The 22,724-nt window shown below is 36.8% G+C and overlaps 1 protein-coding gene across 2 annotated transcripts in view; it reads left to right on the top strand.

Annotated features, from left to right (window-relative positions):
- ZSWIM2 (zinc finger SWIM-type containing 2) overlaps window positions 1-17,856 on the top strand; it is a 34,141-nt gene extending 16,285 nt beyond the window's left edge. The window contains exons 5-9 of one of the 2 annotated variants that reach the window (XM_040475598.1): window positions 4,675-4,926; window positions 8,415-8,499; window positions 9,188-9,300; window positions 15,875-16,028; window positions 16,957-17,856. In XM_040475598.1, the coding sequence (XP_040331532.1) occupies window positions 4,675-4,926; window positions 8,415-8,499; window positions 9,188-9,300; window positions 15,875-16,028; window positions 16,957-17,763 (1,411 nt within the window). In that variant the 3' untranslated portion in view covers window positions 17,764-17,856. The remainder of the gene's footprint in view (window positions 1-4,674; window positions 4,927-8,414; window positions 8,500-9,187; window positions 9,301-15,874; window positions 16,029-16,956) is intronic. The other variant, XM_040475599.1, reaches the window with a different exon arrangement.
- The last annotated feature ends 4,868 nt before the right edge of the window (window positions 17,857-22,724 follow it).

Genomic DNA, 22,724 nt, shown 5'->3' with positions numbered 1-22,724 from the left:
ATTTTTTTTCTTCTAGAAGATTTGGCAGTATATTCTTGATTTGAGCCATTGGAAAACTACTACCAGCATTCTTTAATGAGAGTTGGATTTAGGAATCAGAAAGCAGGTTCTAGATTAGAGCTAGTGCGGTTTTTTTTGTTTTTTTGTTTTTTGTTTTGTTTTTTTTGAAATCCTGTAATTTGGTTCACCCATATGGATCAAGGAACTCAGGACCGTGGAAGTCAGATTTAATTCCTAGCTCTACCCAACTTGTCCTGGTGAATCATTTGAACTTTTTTTCTATAAAACAGCGTTGATTATTCCTGTCCTTACCCCCCGTGGTTCTGAACCAGGCATCACCCTTGTAGGGTCATTGGCGGTGCTTTTGTTTGCCATAATCACTGGGAGCTCCTTACCTTTGGGACCCAAGGAAACCAGGGATGCCAGCTGCCCAGCAGTGTGAGGCACAATTGCACAGGATAAAGAATTGTTCTTTACAGACATCCAGAAATGCCCTCTCGAGATACACTGACAAGACCTCTGTGAGAGTCACATGCAGTTGTGCGCGTGGAAGCCCTTTAAAATGTATGACCCGCGTTCCACAAAGAGAAGACAGTGTCCTGCTCTACTACCTGGTTGAACTTTTCCTTTTCTCAAGGGCATATGGGAACACGACCTATCCTTTTAATAGTATTTACTATGTTCCTTTGTAAGAGAAATTTGAATACCGTGGTCCTTTCTTTCAAGGACAGTGTTGTCCATTTTCTCTCAGTGTCACTTGACTGTCATGTTTTGTTTGTTTGTTTACTTTGGGCTGTAAGAATATTTCCAAAAGAGAAGGTGTATTTAACACACGAGATGTGATACATGACACTCAGTGGACAGAGTTGACAAAGCTGTTTCCTGCATTGAGACCGATTGGATTGTGCATGATGAGCCTTTTCCTGCTTCCTTAGACCCCAGTGGATCTTGTTACAGAGGGGGACTAATTGTACTATTTTGCTTCCCTTCTTCCTTGACCTCTCTTTGCTCTAAGTAGTCTTGTTCCTTCTTCTGTCCTTCTCTGGATAAGAATATGGAGCCATTGTGGAGGGAGATATTTTCTGTGACCATTAAGAGGCGTTTTAAGATTCTACAGACACTAAGTGGGTCAGAGAAAAGGATTTGGCTACATTTCTATAGGATTTCATTAAATCGTTGATAGGCACTGAACTTTAGGGGAGGTTATATTTAAATTTTTTTTTCAACGTTTATTTATTTTTGGGACAGAGAGAGACAGAGCATGAACGGGGGAGGGGCAGAGAGAGAGGGAGACACAGAATCGGAAACAGGCTCCAGGCTCTGAGCCATCAGCCCAGAGCCTGACGCGGGGCTCGAACTCACGGACCGCGAGATCGTGACCTGGCTGAAGTCGGACGCTTAACCAACTGCGCCACCCAGGCACCCCTAATTCATTTATATTTAAAAGTATTTATTGGTTATTCATTTATATTTAAAAGTATTTATTGGTTATTCATTTATATTTAAAAGTATTTATTGGTTATTCATTTATATTTAAAAGTATTTATTGGTTAGGGGCTCCTGGGTGGCACAGTCGGTTAAGCGTCCGACTTCAGCCAGGTCACGATCTCGCGGTCCGTGAGTTCGAGCCCCGCGTCGGGCTCTGGGCTGATGGCTCAGAGCCTGGAGCCTGTTTCCGATTCTGTGTCTCCCTCTCTCTCTGCCCCTCCCCCGTTCATGCTCTGTCTCTCTCTGTCCCAAAAATAAATAAACGTTGAAAAAAACGTTAAAAAAAATGTTTAAATAAAAGTATTTATTGGTATATATGTACTTATTGCCATTTTGTTACTTGTTTTATGGTTGTTTTTGTAGTTCTCTGTTCTTCTTTCTTGCTCTCTTCTCTTGTGGTTTGATGGCTTCCTTTTGTGTTGTACTTGGATTCCTTTCTCTTTACTTTTTCTATATCAATTATAAGGTTGTTTTTATATGGTTGTCATTTTTATGTGTGGTTGCCATTAGGTTCATATATAACATCCTATGAATATAATAGTCTATTTACATTAATGTTGCTTTAATTTGAACCCATCTAAAGCACTAGGCTTGTAGTTGGGCAGCATTAGTAGTCACACCAGATGCCTGCCCTCAGTCTGTCTGTTGGAGCTGCAGTCATGCTGAAGTGCAGAGTGCTCTCCTGTGTTGTCATCTGAGAGGGCTTCATTGGTAAATGGAGCCAGATGTCAGACTAGATGCCTACCTCCAGTCCATCTGTTGGGGCTGTTGTCACACCTGTCTGCAGGTTACTCTCTCTGCCTTGTCTCCTGAGAGGCTTTCATGGGTGGATGGGTCCAGAAGTCAGACCCCATGCCTGCCCCCATTCTGTGTGCCCATGCTACAGTTGCACTGATTGACAGGGCAGTCTCTGAGCTTCCAACTGTAAGATTTGGCTTCTGGGACTGTGGGTGCACTGGTGTGTGTAGTTACCTTCTCCTCTCCCGAGAGCAGGAGTCGCTTTAGAGTGGTGCTGGTCCTTGCCAGGGCTGCCTACAGAGCATGTTAGGGCAAGAGCTGCTATGGGGGGACACCTACTGAGTGGGGAAAGTTGGTTGTCATGGATCCACATGATAATGTGAGGGCCAGAAGCACTGCAATAGCAAGATAGGTGGAAAGTGTTTAGCTGATTGCTACAAACATCCAGGTATCTAGCCTATGGGGCTGGGAAGAGGATAGAAATGGCACCCACCGGCTCTTTTGTTCTTGAAGTCTCTTAATGATCCTTGCCCTTCTAGGGCATGTTCTGAAATTAGTAAATAATCTCCTTCGTGTGTACCCCCTGGTGCTTTTCAAACTGCTGCTTTTATTACTATATCTGGGCTGGGTTATTTGTTATGCTGGCTCTTTAACGGCAGGGACTCAGTTTCCTATCACCCTCTGGCTCTCCTGGAGCTAGGCCCTGCTGGCAGTGTTAAGCCCCATTGGTTTTCAAAGCCAAATGTTATGGGGACTTGTCTTCCCAGTGCAGGTTCCCTGTGCCTGAGGTGCCTGCTGTGGGGTCTGATTCTCTCACTTCTCCATGCTTGTGTTACCCTTCCCATTGTGGTTAACCTCCACATGGGTTTAGTTCTTGACCACGTCTCTGCTCCCCCTACACTTTTGAATGTTGCATTCTCTCTACGATGAACTGTGAAAAATATGTTCTGCCAGTCTTTGGTTGTTTCTGAGTTAATTGCACTGATGTAGCTGTTATCTCAGTGTGTCCATAGGACAACGTGACCTCAGGATTCTCCTACTTTGCCATCTTCCCAGTGTTCTACATGTTTTTTTCCTTTGGTGATTTAAAGCTTATGAAAAAATTCTAATTTAATATGTTTGTAATTTCTTGTTAGGAGACATGTTGATAGAAAAACAATAAAAAGCTTTACGTATTGCTTAATTTATATTTAAATGGCCTTCTTTTGTTTCCTAACATATATGTTATAACAGGTCCTGTTCTTACTCTAAATATTTCTAGGCTACAATATAAAGGGTGAAAATTAAAATCTAACTCCACTTTATTCCCTTCTCCCTTCTCCACTTTAAGCTATTAAGGTAGGATAATTTTCACATTTTTGTTTTATACCCATTGGCTCAGAGAAGTTACAAAGAATTTTCTGAGTAAAGATAGTACTTTAATATTCTAAAAATTCCTTTCAGTTTCAAATTCTATCTTTCAACCTAAGTAATTCAAATTTTTACCTATACACAAACATTTATTGAGAGTGTCATATTCATACTATTCTTCAAGGCACTGAAAAGTTGGACTTGGATATTTGGGCAACCATTTGCTATTGAATTTTTCATTTTCTTACTCCTGATTATTTGCCAAAACTTTCATCCATGTAGTTTTTCATATAGCAGCTTCTTTTTTTTTATTTTTTTAATGTTTATTTATTATTGAGAGAGACAGAGACAGAATGCGAGTGGGTTGGGGCAGAGAGAGAGGGAAGCACAGAATCTGAAGCAGGCTCCAGTCTCTGAGCTGTCAGCACAGAGCCTGACACGGGGCTCAAACTCACAGGCTGTGAGATCATGACCGGAGCCGAAGGCGGACACTCAACCGACTGAGCCACCCAGGCACCCCTCATATGGCAGCTTCTATTGCATATTTTTAAATTATTAACTGTTTCCCAAAATATTATTTCTCTCAGTAGATATTTTTCAGGTACTATCAAATATTGTGATTTCTAGAAAAATGAGGTGATACCCCTGCTCTCAGTGATGTCTTTCATTTAAAAATAATTACTATTGTTACAATTTTCTTTTTGGTCAAGATTATATTTATCCTGACTTTAAAAATGAAAAATACTGGAGTGCCTGAGTGGCTCTCTTCATCTCAGGGTTGTGGGTTTGAGCCCTAGGTTGGGTGTAGAGATTACTCAAAAATAAAATCTTTAAAAAAAAGAAAATGATGCAAAATTGTTTGCCACCATTTCATTGGAATGGGGGAGAATTTGTTAGGAATTCTGGTGTATAGATTAAAGATGATAGATTAGGTAGGTGAATAAGATAGTGTTTATGTGTATAATCAAGCCATATCTGGAAAATTGGTTCAGAATCTGTTTTTATAGGAAACAAAGATGTTAGCACAGAAAGTTTTATTTATATAAATACATATAACTTTGATGGATACAAATGGTAAACTCATTTTATTTCTAACAGGTTTGGCTGTGGCAATAGCCTTCATATAAAATGCATGAAGATCCTAGCTAATTATCAGGATATGATATCAAATGCTTCCATGTTGAAATGTCCTCTATGTAGGAAAGAGTTTGCACCAATAAAACTTATTTTAGAGGAATTCAAAAACTCTAGCAAACTTGTAACTGCAGCTGAAAAAGAGCGACTGGACAAACACCTTGGAATTCCCTGTAATAACTGTAAACAATTGCCAATTGAGGGGAGATGTTATAAGTAAGTGTCATCAGTAAAATGATAAACATGTTTTCTAACTCTTTTTAACATTAGAAGACTTGAAGCATTAGAGTACTAGTCATTTAGGCTGGGTTCTTCCTTCTGTATGTAGTATGTTTGAGTAAGTGATGGTTGCTTATTTAGGATTTCCAGACTGGTGATCTATGTCAGCCTAGTACCTCAAAAACTCATTGTTTTATTCCTTCACTTACAGAAAGGTATTGGCTTTGCACTCCAGTCTAGATTGAGAGTCTGAAGTAGCATTCTGTCCTGGAAGCTCTGGACACATGCTTGTTGCTTTGGCCTAAATGAGTTTCCAAATTCAGAACCCTCCACTTCTAGACCTCTCAGCTTCTGTAACTTTCTTTGAACCATCATTGATATTGCCAAAAACTTCTATAATTGAGCTAGAGGGATATTGACTAGATTGACTGAATGTTTAATTGAGTTTCCTGAACTCCACATTTCAACAAGTACATGTGTTTTTTGTTTCAATCCTATGCTTCAATGGCAATAAGATAATTATTAGAGAAAACAGTTTTTGTTACTTTTGTACTTAATCCCCAAACTTTCCTGCAATTGCCACACTAAAACATCAATTAATTGCTATGCTTAGGAATTGTGTTTTAATTAAAATTTTAGCTTAACTCTATGTGAAGAAAATATTTTTTTCCAGTCTTCCTAGAAATACATTATGATGAGCCCAATTCATACATTTTTTAGAACCCTCTCATAAAATCATAAAACTGTTTTTAATCACTCCTGTCAGCAAATGGTAACTTTTCTGGTTTATAGTGTTTTAGTTCTTTGTTTTCCTTATGTGTCACATAGAAGAAAATCAACTGGATCACTGTAAGTAAGAGTCTTTACTGGAAAATGACTGGCCTGAGAAGACTCCAAAGGAACATTTTAACTTGAGAAAGAAGGTCAGAATTTTTGTGAAGGTTTAGCAGGTATTCAGCTAGCATCAGGAATGTTAGTTAAATAGGTTCCAGAAAAAGGAAGGACTTGATCTTCGGTATTAGTAACCATTGTTTTCAAGAGGTACAGATCCAAACAGTAAGAAGCTAAGATAACATGTGAAAGAGGGGGTTGGGAGGAACAGCTGTGAGAGATGAGGACATGAAGCAGACATGGTGTAAAATTCTCAGTCCTCGTTGTTGCCTGTTCCTCAAATTATTAGAGTGTGGCTTTTGTAGATAATTTCAAATCTTTCTTTTAAGTATTTTGTTAATGGTAGTGCACTCTTTCCCTCTGAGTTTTCTGACTGCTCTCTCTGTCTTTGTGGATGATTCTTCACACTACCCCTTGTACAGGAGGAAAAAATTTTCTATACCTTTCTGGTCTATTAATTAAAGTGACGTAAGACAGATTAATAGCAGAAAAAGCAAATTTAAATTTGTTCATGCAGGAGCCTCACACTGACATGAAAGTTTCAAAGACAAGCAATTAAGGCTTAGAAGCCATCCTGGGCTAAGGAGAAAGGGGGTAGGAGTTCGTGTCTTCAAAGGGAAAGAGGACAATTTATGGGAAGATGGGAAAAACAAATGTCAAGCCATGGTGAGACAATAGGACACAGAGAGGAATTTGAACAAAAAGGTCCTGCTGAGCTCCCTCCAGTTTACCATACCTAGTACATACTCTTTGTAGTTATCTCTGGTGATAGCTCTCTTCCTAGACTGGGCCTCTATCTAAATTCCTTTAGGTAGTTGAGGGGGGAGATAAAAAGCTCTTCCTGACTCTTTTTGGGCCTTGATTGACTTGAGCTCAAAGTAATCCACATGCCAAAGTGGCACATTCTGGGGAGACTTGTTCCAAATACAGGTCCACTGTTTTGCTCCCTGCTTACTGCCCTACACTAGGAGAATAATTTCTCCACTCTAGATTTGGCTTACAATTACTTACCTCTATATCAGTCCTCTCTTACAAATTAAAGAATTTATTTCAATATTTGTGACTTCACCTTCATTTCATTCCCTCAGATACTGACATTTTAGTCATTAGCCTGAAAAACTATTCCCAGTAGTTTTAGTAATGTATTGAGTAGGAGACAAACTAGAAAGCTTTTCAGTTCCTTCTTCATTAGAGTTTTACAACAGAGCTACTTCTTTTAAGAAGTTAATTCTAAATACATATATATGTGTGTGTGTGTGTATATGTATATATATATGTGTGTATATATGTATATGTATATACATATGTATATATGTGTACATATGTATATGTATACACATAAGTATATATGTATACATATGTATATGTATACACACACACATATATATATGTTGAAATATAGAGATACTTAATTTTTTCTTGCCTAGCAAAATTTGGTGTATCAAATAAAATGCTCCATTGCTATGATTGGTTAATGTTAAAATAATAACAATAATAAATTAGTGCATGCACTTCTAAATGTTTAAAGGACATATTTTCCCAGATTTCTCATGGAAATAGTTTTCTAAAACTTTAATAACTTGCATAAGAAAATAACTTTGTTTGATTACTGCCCAGAATATTATTTGTTTGGTAAATATTGCTGCAAGTAAATTAAAATTATGTACTTATTGCAAATTTTTTTATAAATGATGTAAGTTTGAGATTAAAGCTTTTGTGGAAAGTGAAGTTTCTGTTTATTTAATAACTTTTTATACATATAACTTTTTACATATTGTGAGAAAAAAGGGAATATAATTTTTATTTTTAAGAAGTATTCTGCTAAGCACAACTCTCGCATTCTTGAAACAATTGGAAAACACTGGCTAATCAAACGATAGACTATCTAATAGGCTATAAATCCTGTAGGAATTTAGATAAAGAAAGAACTGAAAATTAAGGTACTGTGGAAAGAAATCATGGAAGGATTGTGTGGTAGACAAAATAATGCCTTCCCAAATATGTCCACATTCTTATGACCAGAACTTACCTAACATAGGGGAATTAAGGTTGCAGATGTAATTGAGATTGCTAAACACCTGACCTTGAAGTAAGAAGATTATTCTTGATTGCCTGGGCCAAATGTAATCACAAGTGTTCTTAAAAGTGGAAAGGGAGGCAAAAAAAGAGTCAGAGGGAGATGTGACTTTGGAAGAAAAGCCCAGAGAGACAAAGCATTGCTTGCTTTGAAGATAAAGGAAAGGACAACAAGCTAAGCCAAGGAAGGTAGACAGCTTCTAGAAAATGGAAAGACCAAGGAAAGGGGTCCCCTTTAGAACCTCCAGAAACAAATGCAACCCTGTTGACCCTTTGATTTTGGTCCCTTGAGACCTATGTCAGCCTTCTATCCTGCAAAACTATAAGATAATTGTGTTGTTAAGCTGCTAAATTTGCTGTAATTTGTTACAGTAGTGGTAGGAAGATAATAACAGGTGAGAAAAGATGGGCCTTGTCCTATCTGCCTAGTTCCCAGGAAATTTTAGCTGGAATTTTTCACCTAAACCATCAAAATAATTGGTTTTTTTCTTGTATGTCTTAATATTTTGCCTTTTTAGGTGTACCAAATGCATAGAGTATCACTTATGCCAGGAATGTTTTGATAGTTGCTGCCATCTTTCTCATCCCTTTACATTTCGTGAGGTACGGTTTCCATCTTGAATTATATGGTGTTTGTATTTATCCTGTTGTAAATCTAAATAAAGTAAATCTAAGAATAATAATACATAACACTTTGGAATAGAGATGATTGTTTTTTAATAAAAACCTAAGACTATATTTTTAGGAGAATTCTTTTTCATAGAGATGTACAGTGCAACTAACTCTCACATTGGTAGTTTATAAAATCTAACAATAACAAACATCCTATGACATTACACATAAATCTTAAGTATAGGAATTACAGCCACTAAACTTGAAAATTCATTTTAAAAAAAGCTCAGCATTTCAAATTGGCATAACTTATTGACAACAACTTATGGTTTTAAATTTTCTTACATCAACAATAATGAAATTTTATTTCAATCCTTTATACTGTATACTTAGAAGTAAATGCCTCCTGATGTTGAATAATAATTCTACCTATTAGACAAGATAAAGCATCCACAAAAAAATTACTATTATTCATTAATATTCTTACCTTAAAAAGTAATGTTATTATAGTAGCTGTACAATAGTATATTAGACTCACTAATAATTTATAAATTTTTAATGTTAAAAAATTTTAAATGAATATTATTCACATTATGTTGTTAATATGTGGCTGATTTTAATCCACAAAATTAAAAATTTCCATGATTTGCAAAGTAACATTTATTTTTACCTATTACAGAAGAGAAATCAAAGATGGAGATCACTAGAAAACAGATCAGATGAAACTGTAAAATATGTAGATATTAAAAATGAAACAGAAGAAAAGATGCCACATTTTCAAGGAAAGCAAGGGTAAGATTCTCAGTGAAGCTTACATTTCTTTTGTGACTTGGGACATTTAAATAATTTTTCAGTTTGAATAAGTTTTATTCATTCCTTTATTCAGTAAATATTAATTATATCCTAGTAACATTATTATGCAAGTAAAAAGGAAGGCTTTAGAGTCAGACTGCTTGAATCTAATCCTTGTACAACTATAAGTTGGCAGTGTGACTTTTGGGCTAGTTAACTACTTTGCTTCTCTTCCACATTTTTTTCATCTTTAAAATGTGGATGGGGTGCCTGGGTGGCTCAATCAGTTGAATGTCTGACTTCAACTCAGGTCATGATCTTATGGCTCGTGAGTTCGAGTCCCACATTAGGCTCTGTGCTGACAACTCAGAGCCTACTAGCCTGCTTCAGATTCTGTGTCTCCCTCTCTCTCTGCTCCTGCTCTGCTCGTGCTCTGTCTCTCTCTCTCTCAAACATTAAAAAATAATAAATAAATAAATAAATAAATAAATAAATAAATAAAATGTGGATAATTATAAAACCAGCCTCATAGGAATTTTGTGAATATAAAATGGTTCAGACACACAGCAAATACTCAAATAATGTCTGTTATTATTAATACTACCGGAGATTCTACTAGGCATTAGGGATATAGTAGTTTCCTCAGTAAATAATTGATCATCTAAGTAAATGTAAAATTAAAAATGACATAAGTTATTAAAAAAATACAGGGAGATTTGATACTTGTTTTGAAGCGATTGATCTCTAGGGGAAGGAAGTCTTTTCTGCCTCACTCCCCCACTGTTTCTCCCTCATGGAGGAAGAATGCTGAGTGGATTGGTTGTATTTCACTACCTTGATTGAGCTGTTTATTAGTGGACAGGCCTTCAAATTTTTTGTCATATTCCTTATTAAAGAAAATTAAATATACTGTGTATTATTAACACATTAGCTATAAAAATATACAAAAGAAATAATTTTGAAAGGATATGGGATAAAATTAGTTTTTAAAAATAACTTCAGGGGTACCTGGGTGACTCAGTCAGTTAAGTGTCTGACTCGATTTCGGCTCAGGTCATGATCTCACAGTCATGAGATGGATCCCCATGTTGGGCTCTGCACTTAATGTGGGGCCTGCTTAAGATTCTCTCCCTTCCTCTCCCTCTGCAGCTCCTCCACTTGCACTCTCTCTCTGAGTAAATAAATAAATAAATAAAGTCCCTTTATTAGTAATAATAATAATTTTAGTGAATTATCTAAATAAAAATTGTCCTTACTCTCATTAACACAAAAACACACATACATTTCTGTCCAATCCAGTGGATATTTACCCATGTCCTGTGGGTGCTTCAGACACTTTGTAGACCACAGGTCTTATGAAGCATAAAATAACTTGTGGGTATATAATAAGCCTGTACTAAGGCTCTCCATCTCCATTTCCTCTGGCTCTGGCTAGGTTCCTAGGCTCTGGCTGTTACACTTCAACCTATTTGGATAATAAATTGTATAACTAAATGTGTTGAAGATATTGTAGGTAGAGACAAGAGAACATTAAGGTAGAGAAACATTCTAGGCAGAGAAAGTGGATTAAATAAAAGGAGAGAGTTTCAAGATAAGGAATACTCACCACATTAAATAATAAAAATACACAGGTATTTTTTTTTAGTTGACAATCACAGGTATTTTTTTTAGTTGACAATTAGATGATCTTGGTAAAAGCAGTTTCTGCAATATTATGGAAATATATCTGTAGAGTGATAAGAAACACAATAGAACATAGCATATGCAACCCATGAATCAATGAGTAATTTTGACTTTCAAGTCTTATTATTTAAGAAATACATTTCTAAATTTTAATTCCAGTATAATTGACATACAGTGTTATATTAGTTTCAGGTACACAATAGCGTGATTCAACAATTCTACATATAACTCAGTTCTCATCCTGATAACTGTACTCAATCCTCTTCACATACTTCATGCATCCCCCACCCACCTCCCCTTTGGTAACCACCAATTTGTTCTCTATAGTTAAGAGTTTTTTGAGGTGCCAGGGTGCCTCAGTTAGTTTAGTGCCCAACTCTTGATTTTGGCTCAGGTCATTATCTCATGGTTCATAAGTTCAAGCCCCATGCTGGGGGAGCCTGCTTGGAACTCTCTCTCTCTCTCCCTGTCTCTCTGCCCTTCCCCTACTCTCATTCTGTCTCTCTCTTTCTCCCTCTCTCTGTCTCTGTCTCTGTCTCTATCTCTCTCTCAAAATAAGTAAATACTTAAAAAAAAAAAAAGAGAGTTTTTTGGCTTGTCTCTTTTTTTCTGTTTTGTTTCTTAAATTCCACATATGAGTGAAATCATATGGTATTTGTCTTTTTCTGACTGACTTATTTCACTTAACATTATACCCTCTACATCCCATGTTGTCATAAATGGCAAGATATCATTCGTTTTTATGGCTGAGTGTATTCCAGTGTGTGTGTGTATACTTCTTTTTTGTCCATTCATCTACCTTCTTTGTCCACTCATCTATCAGTGGACATTTGGGTTGTTTCCATAATTTGGCTATTGTGTATAATGCTGCAATAAACATAGGGGCACATATATTCTCTCAAATTAGTGTTTTCATATTCTTTGGGTAATACCCAGTAGTGTGATTACTGGATCATAGAATACTTCTATTTTTAATTTTTTGAGGAACCTCCATATTGTCTTCAATAATGGGGCCATACCAGTTTGCATTCCCACCAATAGTACAAGAGGGTTCCTTTTTTGTCCACATTCTCACCAACACATGTTGTTACTTGTATTTTTTATTTTAGCCATTCTGGAAGGTGTGAGGTGATATCTTATTGTGATTCCCTGATGATTAGTGGTGTTGAGCATCTTTCCATGTGTCTGTTGACCATCTGTAAGTCTTCGCTGAAGAAATGTCTGTTCACGTCCTCTGCCCACTTTTAATTAGATTATTTGATTCGTGTTGAGTTTTGTAAGTTCTTTATACATTTTAGATGCTAACCACTTGTCAGATAAGTCATTTGTAAATATCTTCTCCCATTCAGTAGGTTGGCTTTTAGTTTTGTTTGTTGTTTACTTTGCTGTGCAGAAGTTTTTTTTATTCTTTTTTTTTTTTTTTAATTTTTTTTTTTAACGTTTATTTATTTTTGAGACAGAGAGAGACAGAGCATGAACGGGGGAGGGGCCGAGAGAGAGGGAGACACAGAATCGGAAGCAGGCTCCAGGCTCTGAGCCATCAGCCCAGAGCCCGATGCGGGGCTCGAACTCACGGACCGCGAGATCGTGACCTGAGCTGAAGTCGGACGCTTAACCGACTGAGCCACCCAGGGGCCCCTTTATTCTTATTTTGATGTAGTCCTAATAGGTTTTTTGTCTTTTTTGCTTTTTTTTTTTTTTTTTTTTTTGCTTTTGCTTCTCTTTCCTCAAGAGACATAGCTAGAAAGATGTTCTTATGGCTGATATTTGAAGAGTTATTGCCTGTGCTCTCTTCTATGATTTTTATGGTTTCAGGTCTCACATTTAGGTCTGCAATCCATTTTGAGTTGATATTTGTATATGATGTAAGAGAGTGGTCCAGTTTCATTCTTTTGCATATAACTGTGCAGCTGTCCACAAACCATTTATTGAAGATACTTTTCTTCCATTGCATATTCTTGCCTCCTTTGTTGACGATTAATTGGCCATATAATTGTGGGTTTGTTTTTGGACTTTCTGTTCTGCTCCATTGATCCATATGTCTGTTTTTCTGCCAGTACCATACTGTTTTGATTACCACAGCTTTGTAATACAACTTGAAATCTGGAATTGTGATACCTCCAGCTTTGTTTTTCTTTTTCAAGATGTCTTTGACTATTCAGGGTCTTTTGTGATTCCATACAAATTTTAGGGTTGTTCTAGTTCTGTGAAAAATGCTGTTGGTAGTTTTTTTTTTAAGTTTATTTATTTATTTTGAGAGAGAGAGAGAAAGCGCCTGCATGAAAGTGGGGGAAGGGCAGAAAGAGAGACAGAGGATCTGAAGCAGGCTCTGTGCTGACAGCAGAGAGCCCAGTGTGGGGCTCAAACCTACGAACCATGAGATCATGACCTTAGCTAAAGTCAGATGCCTAACTGACTGAGCCACCCAGGTGCCCCTGTTAGTATTTTTATAGAGATTGCATTAAAGCTGTAGATTGCTTTGGGTAGTATGGACATTTTAACAATATTTTTTTTCAATCCATGAGCATGGGATGTTTTCCCATTTGAGTGTTGGCACTGCACTTGTTCCCACACATGTCTGTGTATCTAGACTGGGGACTAGGGGAGGGAAATGGTGCCCACCAGCTATTTGGTTCTTGGAATTATCTCCCAAAGATTGCTTCCTCTCCAGCACATACTCTGAGATTTGCAAATACATCTCCTTCCTGTATATCCCAGGCGTTTTTTAAACTGCTGTTTCTATGCTGATCTCAGTGGGGCTGTTTGTTTCACTCTTTTAGGGTAGAGACTCAGTTTCTTATCCCTCTGGCTCTCCCAGAGCCAACCCTTTTGATTTTTAAAGTTCCAGTTGTTAAGCCCCACTGATTATAAGAACTCACAAAGTTAGGCCCCTCTAGTTTTCATAGCTAAATGTTATGGGGATTTGTCTTCTCTGTGCAGATTCCCCATGCCTGAAGTGCCTGGTTTGGGGTCTGGTCCTCCCCCCTTTCCACACTAATGGCATCTCTCCCCATTCTGGACGGTACCACAGGTCAGTTTGGCTCCCAACTGCATCTCCACCCTCCTTACCTTCTTTGATGTAGACTCTTCCCTACATTTAGCTGTGAACAGTCTGTTCTTCCAGTCTTCATGTCATTTTTTGGGTTATTTAACCTGATGTGAGTGTTATGTAGGTGTACAAATGGGACAAGGTGATCCTAAGATACTCCTACTCTGCCATCTTCCCCAGAAGTATGGAAATACATTTTGTAAGGCTATAGTTGTCATACTGACTCCTCTGATGGATCTGGCAAAGTAAATTGAAAACCTTCTGGAAAAAAATTCACCATTCTAGATGCCATTAAGAACATTATTCATGGGGAGAGGTCATAATATTAACATTAACAAGAGTTTGGAAGAAGTTGATTCCAACCCTCATGGATGATTTTGAGGGGTTCACTATTTCAGTGGAGGAAGTAACTGCAGATATGGTGGAAATAGCAAGGGAAATAGAATTAGAAGTGGAGCCTGAATATGTGACTGAATTGCTGCAATCTCATGATAAAACTTAAATAGGTGAGGGGTTGCTTCCTATGGATGAGCAAAGAAAGTGGTTTCTTGAGAGAGAATCTATTCCTGGTGAAGATGCTGTAAAGATTGTTGGAATGACAACAAAGGATTTAGAATATTATATCAACTTAGTTAATAAGTTGTAGGGTTTAAGAGTATTGATTAATTTTGAAATAAGTTCTTCTGTGGGTAAACTGCAATCAAGCAGCATCACATGCTACAGAAAAATCATCCATGGAAGGAAGTGTCAGTTGATGAGGCAAACTTCATTGTTATCTTGTTTTAAAAAATTGTCTCAGCCATTCCAACCTTCAGCAACCAGCACCCTGATCAGTCAGCAGTCTTTAACATTGAGACAAGACCAGCAAAATATTATAATGCACTGACAGCTCAAATAATGTTAGCATTTTTAACAGTAAGGCATTTTTTAGTTCAAGTATGTACATTGCTTTCTCAAACATAGTATTATCGCACACTTAATAGGTTACAGTATAATGTAAACATAACTTTTATGTGTACTGAAAACCAAAAAATTCATTTGACTTGCTTTACTGTGGTACTCACTTTATTGTGGTGGTCTGGAACCAAACCCACAATATCTCCAAGGTATGCCTGTATTTGAACTATGTTCTGAATGACTTTTGAATAATAGGAATGTGTCTAACCTTTAGCTAAGTTGTGTTTTTAAATGTTTATCTGTGTCATCAGTTGGTAATGGCATCAAATAGCAGTTAATTTACATTGATCTGAGTTATGTTGGTTCGTACTTCTGGTACAAAAATGGGTTTGGTACTTTTAGAGTCACATTAACATAGTCTAACAATACTAAAGTAGTAAACATATCCCAAGGGAAAATGAGTTTCCTCCTAGATTCATATCTACCAATTTATCATAGTAGCCTGAAATATTTAATGTGGCTTACTGTGCCCCTTACTTCCTACCAGATGGCAGAGTGAATTGGATTGTATTTTTCTAAACACAAGGTGTATGTGTTGGCTCAGACTGAAATAATTTGAGTATATGTTTCTTATTAAAATTTTGTTCTTGTTTCATATACATTAAAAAGTGCAAATCAAAAAATTTCAGGTTGGGTTTTTATTTGAAATGACTAAATTAAATTTTGTTATTTATGAAGTTGATGTTGAGGTTGGATCTATCTTGTTCAGCATCAATATAGTAGATTTTTTAACTTTATAGTGTATGAGATTTATTACCTTCAGTTCAAGAAAATATTGGAATCATTTACATTATTTATATGGAGGTAATTTACCTGTGCTATTGACTACTTCCTGATCTATAATCACATATAAACATTAATATCTTTCTGCTCATTCTCATTCAGCCAAGTTTACACACCAAAACAAGTGGTAAAGTCACTGCCTCTCTTACTGATTACAAAAACTAGTAAGCTGCTTGCTCCAGGTTACCAGTGTCGACTTTGTTTGAAGGCATTTTGTCTTGGTCAACATACAAGATTGCTACCATGTGCTCACAAGGTAGAAGTCACATCATTTTAGTTTGTCTTTCCTTATAGGGCCAGTGTTTATAAATGAATTGACAGTTTAAGTTTCTCCTGCCACTTTTTAGTTATATCATGTGCAGAGATGTTCATATTGAACAGTGTATGGTAGAAGAGCCCTAGCAGAGACCATTGAGAAGGCAGCTCTGTCCCCTGTGGATGGATTTTTGTTGATTAGGACTCATTTCTATATATGCTATCCAGAAAAGATAAATGGCTCTTCAAGTTGGATTATTTTATCTTACTTCAGTTACTTGAAGAAAGAAAAAGCTTATAGAATATTAACCTAACGTGTTTTGTGATTCTTTGGATGAAACAGACGCTTAATTTGACATAGTTTTTATTTCAAATGAATTCACTAGAATTAAAGTCTAATGCTATTTGATCGTTATATATTTGGTAACCAGGTTTTTTTCTGAAATAAAGTTACTGTAAATATTTATAGCTTTAGAGTCACCTTTATTTAAAATGTCTGATAGGTTGTTTTCTTCCCAAGAATGTGATTTATTTTATATCTTTTTATATCTTATATTTTACCATTTTATATCTTACCATTACCAGATCTATTTCCAAGTCTAGTTGGTTATGACTATTTTTATTATTTAATACATGTCATTCATTAGAAAACAACAGTGAAATTGATGACTTAAGTAGTAAGATTTCATGAGATTACAAAAAAAAAATCCAAAGAAGGATTTCCATTTTAATGTTGAAAATAGACATCAGTCCATAACCAGTTCAGTTTTACTCTTCAAAATATTTCCATAAAACTTGATAAATTATAGTTATCTTCCATTTTGCTAGTTTTAATAATAACATAATAATGAAACCTGGAGAAATTTGCATAATGTACATTATAAACAAGACAATTATATCTCTGATTAATTCATAATTTTTTTTTTTAGTTTCATAGGAAATGTATTGACAGTTGGTTATTATACAAGTGCAGTTCATGCCCTATTGATGGACAAGTTATATATAACCCTTTAATCTGGAAAGATACAGCAGTAAATGGACACACACATCAGTCCATTTCAAACACAAACATCACTCATCTGTCAAAACAGGAAGAACCAGAACTTTTCATTCCTGGTACTGGATTAGTCTTAAAACAAAATAGACTTGAAATTTTACCTAGCATACCTCAACATGATTCTGAAAAGTTGAATACACCTGAAAGTCCAACAGATACCTATCAGAATATAACAATAGATGATCTATTCTCCATCAAGTTAGATGATTCAAACTCAAGAAGATTAATCTATGAATATAAAATTAGCCAACATTTCCCCAAGTATCTTCAAGATTCACTCACTGAACACATTGGAAAAATGTCATCTCAAGCATTTCTTCCTTCCATTACTAACAAGAATATTATATGTCTCACTGCAATGGAAAGCCCATGTATCAGTGAAAAATGGCACACTAGTCAAAGCCAGAAGATGGCCAAGGACTGTAAACATATTAACCACAATCCAAAGAAGATTCTTGGTACTAGAATAAAAGACAAGAAGAGATCAAATACTTCACTACAAGAAGATTTAAATCTTATTGTCAGTTGGGGTACAAGTAAACTTAGTTTGTCTAAAAGATATAGTAATTATATGAGAAAAGTTAGACAAAAATGTAATCTGTCAAGAAGGCCTGTATCTCACCCTTTAAATACAAAAAGTACTGAGCTATCTTTAATATTGGAAGGAGTTCAGTTATGAAAATGCATGTTTTATTAACATCAGAAAATGTTTGAATATTGAACATAAAAATGTTTCATTTGTAGAACATAAACATCGTATACTCTTGACAAATGTGTATAGAATTCTTTGTTGTCATTTTGCCTATTTGTCTGAATGACTAGGTACACTTAAATGCCCCCATTCCTTATAAGACTTAAATCATTAGGTGCTTTGATCAATATGTTCAGGATATTAATTATGAATAATTTTTAAAAATTTTATTTCATACTGATTAAAATAACTATTTTTACTTAAATTAAGGAAATAGATTTTCCTTGCATGGAGTCACTGTTTTTAAACATTGAACTTGATACATGTAACATGGAAGGATTCTTTCTAGGTCTTTGTGTATTTTTTGCATTTTAATATTCATAAAAACCTATAGGAATATTCACACAAACCTATAAGAAAATCCAGATGGTAGTTGTCTCTTTCACTTTATATCCATAAAGGTATTTTTTATACATTAAAGTAAAATAAAATATAGTGCTGTAAGTTATGCCACATTTACAATGGTTTCACTTATTTCAAGAAACTTATAAGTACTACCAAATTTCTTGATACAATCAGTATTAAAGGATCTGTTTTTTTTAAACCAGCCCCATTTCCAAAATAATGAACTATTGTTTCAAAATATTCACTTGAAAAATATAACCCTTAGATTCTTATTTTGCTTATTTTTAAAAAATTTATGGCTCAGTATCTTTTCAAATTTTTGTATTAAAATATTGATATTATTTCATTGACTTTTATTATCTATGACAAGGAAAAAAACCTCACATAATATTTTTGTCACAGTGTTAATGGAATACATAGTTCTATGAAACAGATCTTGAAGACATCAAGCAGAGAAAGTTCTTTCAAATAGCATTTGAATTTAAAGAAATGACTAAATTGAAGTTAATCACAGACAGAAATCACTAAAATGTAGTTCAGAAATAGTAACCGAGAGTTCATTAGACCATGAGCTACATTTTTAAATGAATGGAAAATTTGGTTCATTTTTGATATGCAAATGGAGGACCAAATACATTTGTCAGCAATCACAAATTTTATCAGCCTTTTTTTTTTCCCTTGGTAAGTTAAGGTGAAGCAAACTGCAAAATAACTTTCCAATTAATCAAATATTATTTATGTTCTAATTGATATTCTTTTTAAAAGAATTCTTCCAAAAGGAAAAGGAAAGAAAATGCTTTGGAAAGCAAAGTATATGAAAGAAATACAAAAGAACCATAAGAAATTGGGATGTTAGTAAAGAAAAAAAAAAAGATTTATTATTTAGTTTAAAGAAAGATATACTATGGACACTATTCCTATACTAGTCAAACTTATCATGATCATTCTGCAATTATTTGAGTTTTTATTATTGCAGTAGTATACTATACATAAAATACTACACCCATGATTTTGAAAGGAGAGTAGATAACTACTGGAATAAAAATTTCTTAGGTTATGAGCAAGCTTTGCCCTGAAAGAGTTAGGGATATGAATTAGGTGACAAAGCAGAAGAGGATAAATAGTTCTCTGGTTTGTTATTAGACAAAATGAATTTCATAGAAGATGTCTGATTTCTAAGAATAGAGGTAATCCTATTTATGAAGAAGAAGATATGGCCTGAGATCAAGGGTAGCGATGAATGACCTAACAGCCTGGTCAGGGACCTAGAAGAAGAAACATTGAAAGATTGCAGACAAGCAGGCTAGGTGCTGATGGACATATGGGTGAGGGTCCTGCTGAAAGCTCCACCCACTGGGAGAATTTTCTCTTACCACTGCCTTTAAAGGCTACTCCTAGTGAGGCTACAGGGCAGTTGGCCATCCATTTTCAGTTTTCACCTACATATCCAGCCAACCCATCCAGAAGCCAAGACCACATTTTTTTTCTCTGTCAGTCAGTCATAGGTTATTAACCAAAGGAGGGACACTGGTCCAACATTAATATTGATGAATGACATGGCAGTCTGGGCTCTCTGCTGATGCAGCTTGCCTTCTGATACTGCTAAAGTTATCTGGATGTACTGCTTCCACATGATGATGGTTTGCTGCTGCACCCAACCAACTTTATGACATGATGGCTCTAATAGACTCCAGCTCATGATGGGCATTTATGGATACATGATCAATCAAGTGGAATACCATGGTCAGGGGCTCCTCCACCAGAGCATGCCATGAATTGTTTTTCAAAAGGCAAATTTTATGGCCTTGCTCCAAAACCTCAGAAACCACATGTGATTCCCCTATACATGGGCTTGCCACAAGCTCCACTGGTCATGTTACTTATCATCAATACTTCTAATATTATAGGAACTTCCAGGTTGTATGGCCAGAGCAGCATTATTGCTTATACCACAATCTAGACCTGTGGCAGAGCTCTTCTGTGCCCCAAGTGCCACCAAAGCTAGCAACCATTAGTGTCAGCCATATGGGCCACAGCAGTATTCCCAGATGTGGGATAATGGAATATACTGCTCCATAACTCAGAGATACCAACCAAGTGTTAAACTTCCTTTTCTGTTGTGGGGAGTGCAAGATGTGATCATTTGTCTTTTATTTTGGAGTGGATATCTGGCATGCCTCTGTCCACAGAAACCCCCAAAATTTTACTAATGAGAAGTCCCTGAATCTCTCTGGAGCCCGATGTGTCTACCAAGGGGCAGGGTCAGATTTCCTGGCTACTAGTTTGAAATTTCCACTTGTTACAATGATTTCATCTACCTGGATTTTGACATTTAAGTGCTACCACTTGGCCTTTATTTAGATCTAGTCACCACCACCACCACCACCCCCCGTGATATCCTGAGCCTATTAGTAAGGGCCTTTCCTACTCTCAGCCCTAGGCTATAGAAGAGACCTACCACTGAACTTTTAGTGATTCTGGTGCTCAAAGCAGAACAGTTTATAACTTTGGTTAATGGTATATTTTGCAGGCCTTTGATGGTGGGGCTTTTGGCCTTACAAAGTGTATTTACTCCAGCATGCTGGCTTCCATGGGTTTTTAAATCCCTTGGTCTATGGGGCGCCTGGGTGGCGCAGTCGGTTAAGCGTCCGACTTCAGCCAGGTCACGATCTCGCGGTCCGTGAGTTCGAGCCCCGCGTCGGGCTCTGGGCTGATGGCTCGGAGCCTGGAGCCTGTTTCCGATTCTGTGTCTCCCTCTCTCTCTGCCCCTCCCCTGTTCATGCTCTGTCTCTCTCTGTCCCAAAAATAAATAAACGTTGAAAAAAAAATTAAAAAAAAAAATAAATCCCTTGGTCTACTGTTTGCTATGGTGTTCTGGTATTTCAACTTAGCATGGGCATTGCTTTTTCCACGTCTCTAGGAGTCATCTCCATAGTGAATAAACCATCACCTGTAGTCCTCACCAAGCTGATTAACCCAATATCCCTAGAAAGTTCGCAAGTTAATAAACTCACCCTGCCCTATCATATATTCTGGTCCCCTTGATTAAGCACTCTCAGATTTCAGACCCACAGATTCTCCTCCGGTACACAATGTCTAGGTCTTCACATATTCTTTAGGATATTAGGCCTTATTAGCACCAGCATATTCCCGAGTTCTTCTGTGACTTAACCTTAATTATATGCCTAGTGGCCATAAAAATGTAAGGTCAGATTCTGGAGGGGGCAAATGATGTTTTGTGGAGAGAGGACTCTGCATTGCCTTCAAGTAAGAGGGGTGGGCAGGCTAGCTCTTTAAGAGAAAGGGTCCGCTTACTTTAGCATTTTCAGAGAGTTCAGAAGATTCAAGTGGTTCCAAATGTACAGGGTCATCCACCCAAATGTTCTCTTCCCAAATGTTAGGATCCCATTCTTCCCCAACCAGACCCTGATCTTATCATAATTAACCTGCCTTGATTGGGCATTTAATCTTATCTGGAGTTCTACCACTCCATTAACTCCTGATCCTCTGCTTCCCTGCAGGAGAGTGTTTTCGTAAGCTACCAGGAAGGTCTGTTGGCTTTCACACTTGGAGTTTCATTGTGAATATCTTTTTCTAGGGTAGCGGTGGGCTTGACAATAGCCATCCATTCTCATTGTCCTAATAATTAGTTTCCCCAGTACTTCTCAAAGGTCTGATTCTTTATGCAAGGAATATTTTCCTACCCCAGGGGTATACTCTCATACCTCACCAACAAAGAGAATTTTAATAATTGGGCATACACCTTCTGCCCAGGATGTCTGTGTTCCCCTTACCAATGACAGGGTCCTCATTGCAAGCTGGGCTGGAAATGATTCATCTCTCAAATCCCAATATTTCACCTAATTTCTCCTACCCCTCCCATTGCCAGCTGGCAAAGGTTATTTCTTCCAAAAGCAAATGTTTAAATAGAAATCGGTATGCAAGCTGTTCATTAACTATCAACACCTGTGGAAAGGAGGAACATGAGCCTGTCTTTATTTGTATTTGAAATTTTGATGTTCATCATCTCTCCTTACCCTGGTCCCTTTTCTGGGGAAAGAAAACCAACTTTGTCAGAGGGAGAAACAGAACTGTAAAGACGTGTTCATACTCCCGCCACAATCAGTCATGGGATATAGGCCATTATCTTGGGTGTGCTCGTGGCCCAGGTAATGCTCTGCAGCTGAGGCAGATGCTAAAAGAAGCAGACAGCTGCAGGCTGTTAGCAGATTGCACGCTCAGGAGCCAAGACAAGTCCTTTTTGGAAGGCCAATCTGGGCAATGCATCTCCAGTTTACTGTAGGAATAGAGAAAATTACTGAATTAAAGAGACGTTTAGAAGGTGATTGATAAGAAAAAGGAGGAAATAGAAGTCTAAACAAACTTTTTTCTGTGGTAGCTATTACTTGTGCTCAGAGATATCTGGTTCCTTTCTGGCCATTTACTACACCTCCTAGCCCCTTGGTGGTTAGGTTGAGCTCTGTGACTAGTTCAGACTAAGGAAACGTAAGAAAAAGTGAAGGCTGTCTCTTCCTGCTAGAGAC

Source organism: Herpailurus yagouaroundi, unplaced genomic scaffold, assembly GCF_014898765.1.
Source record: "Herpailurus yagouaroundi ecotype Mexico unplaced genomic scaffold, PumYag 140, whole genome shotgun sequence".
NCBI lineage: Eukaryota > Metazoa > Chordata > Mammalia > Carnivora > Felidae > Herpailurus > Herpailurus yagouaroundi.
This window is presented reverse-complemented; position numbering and strand designations above follow the sequence as displayed.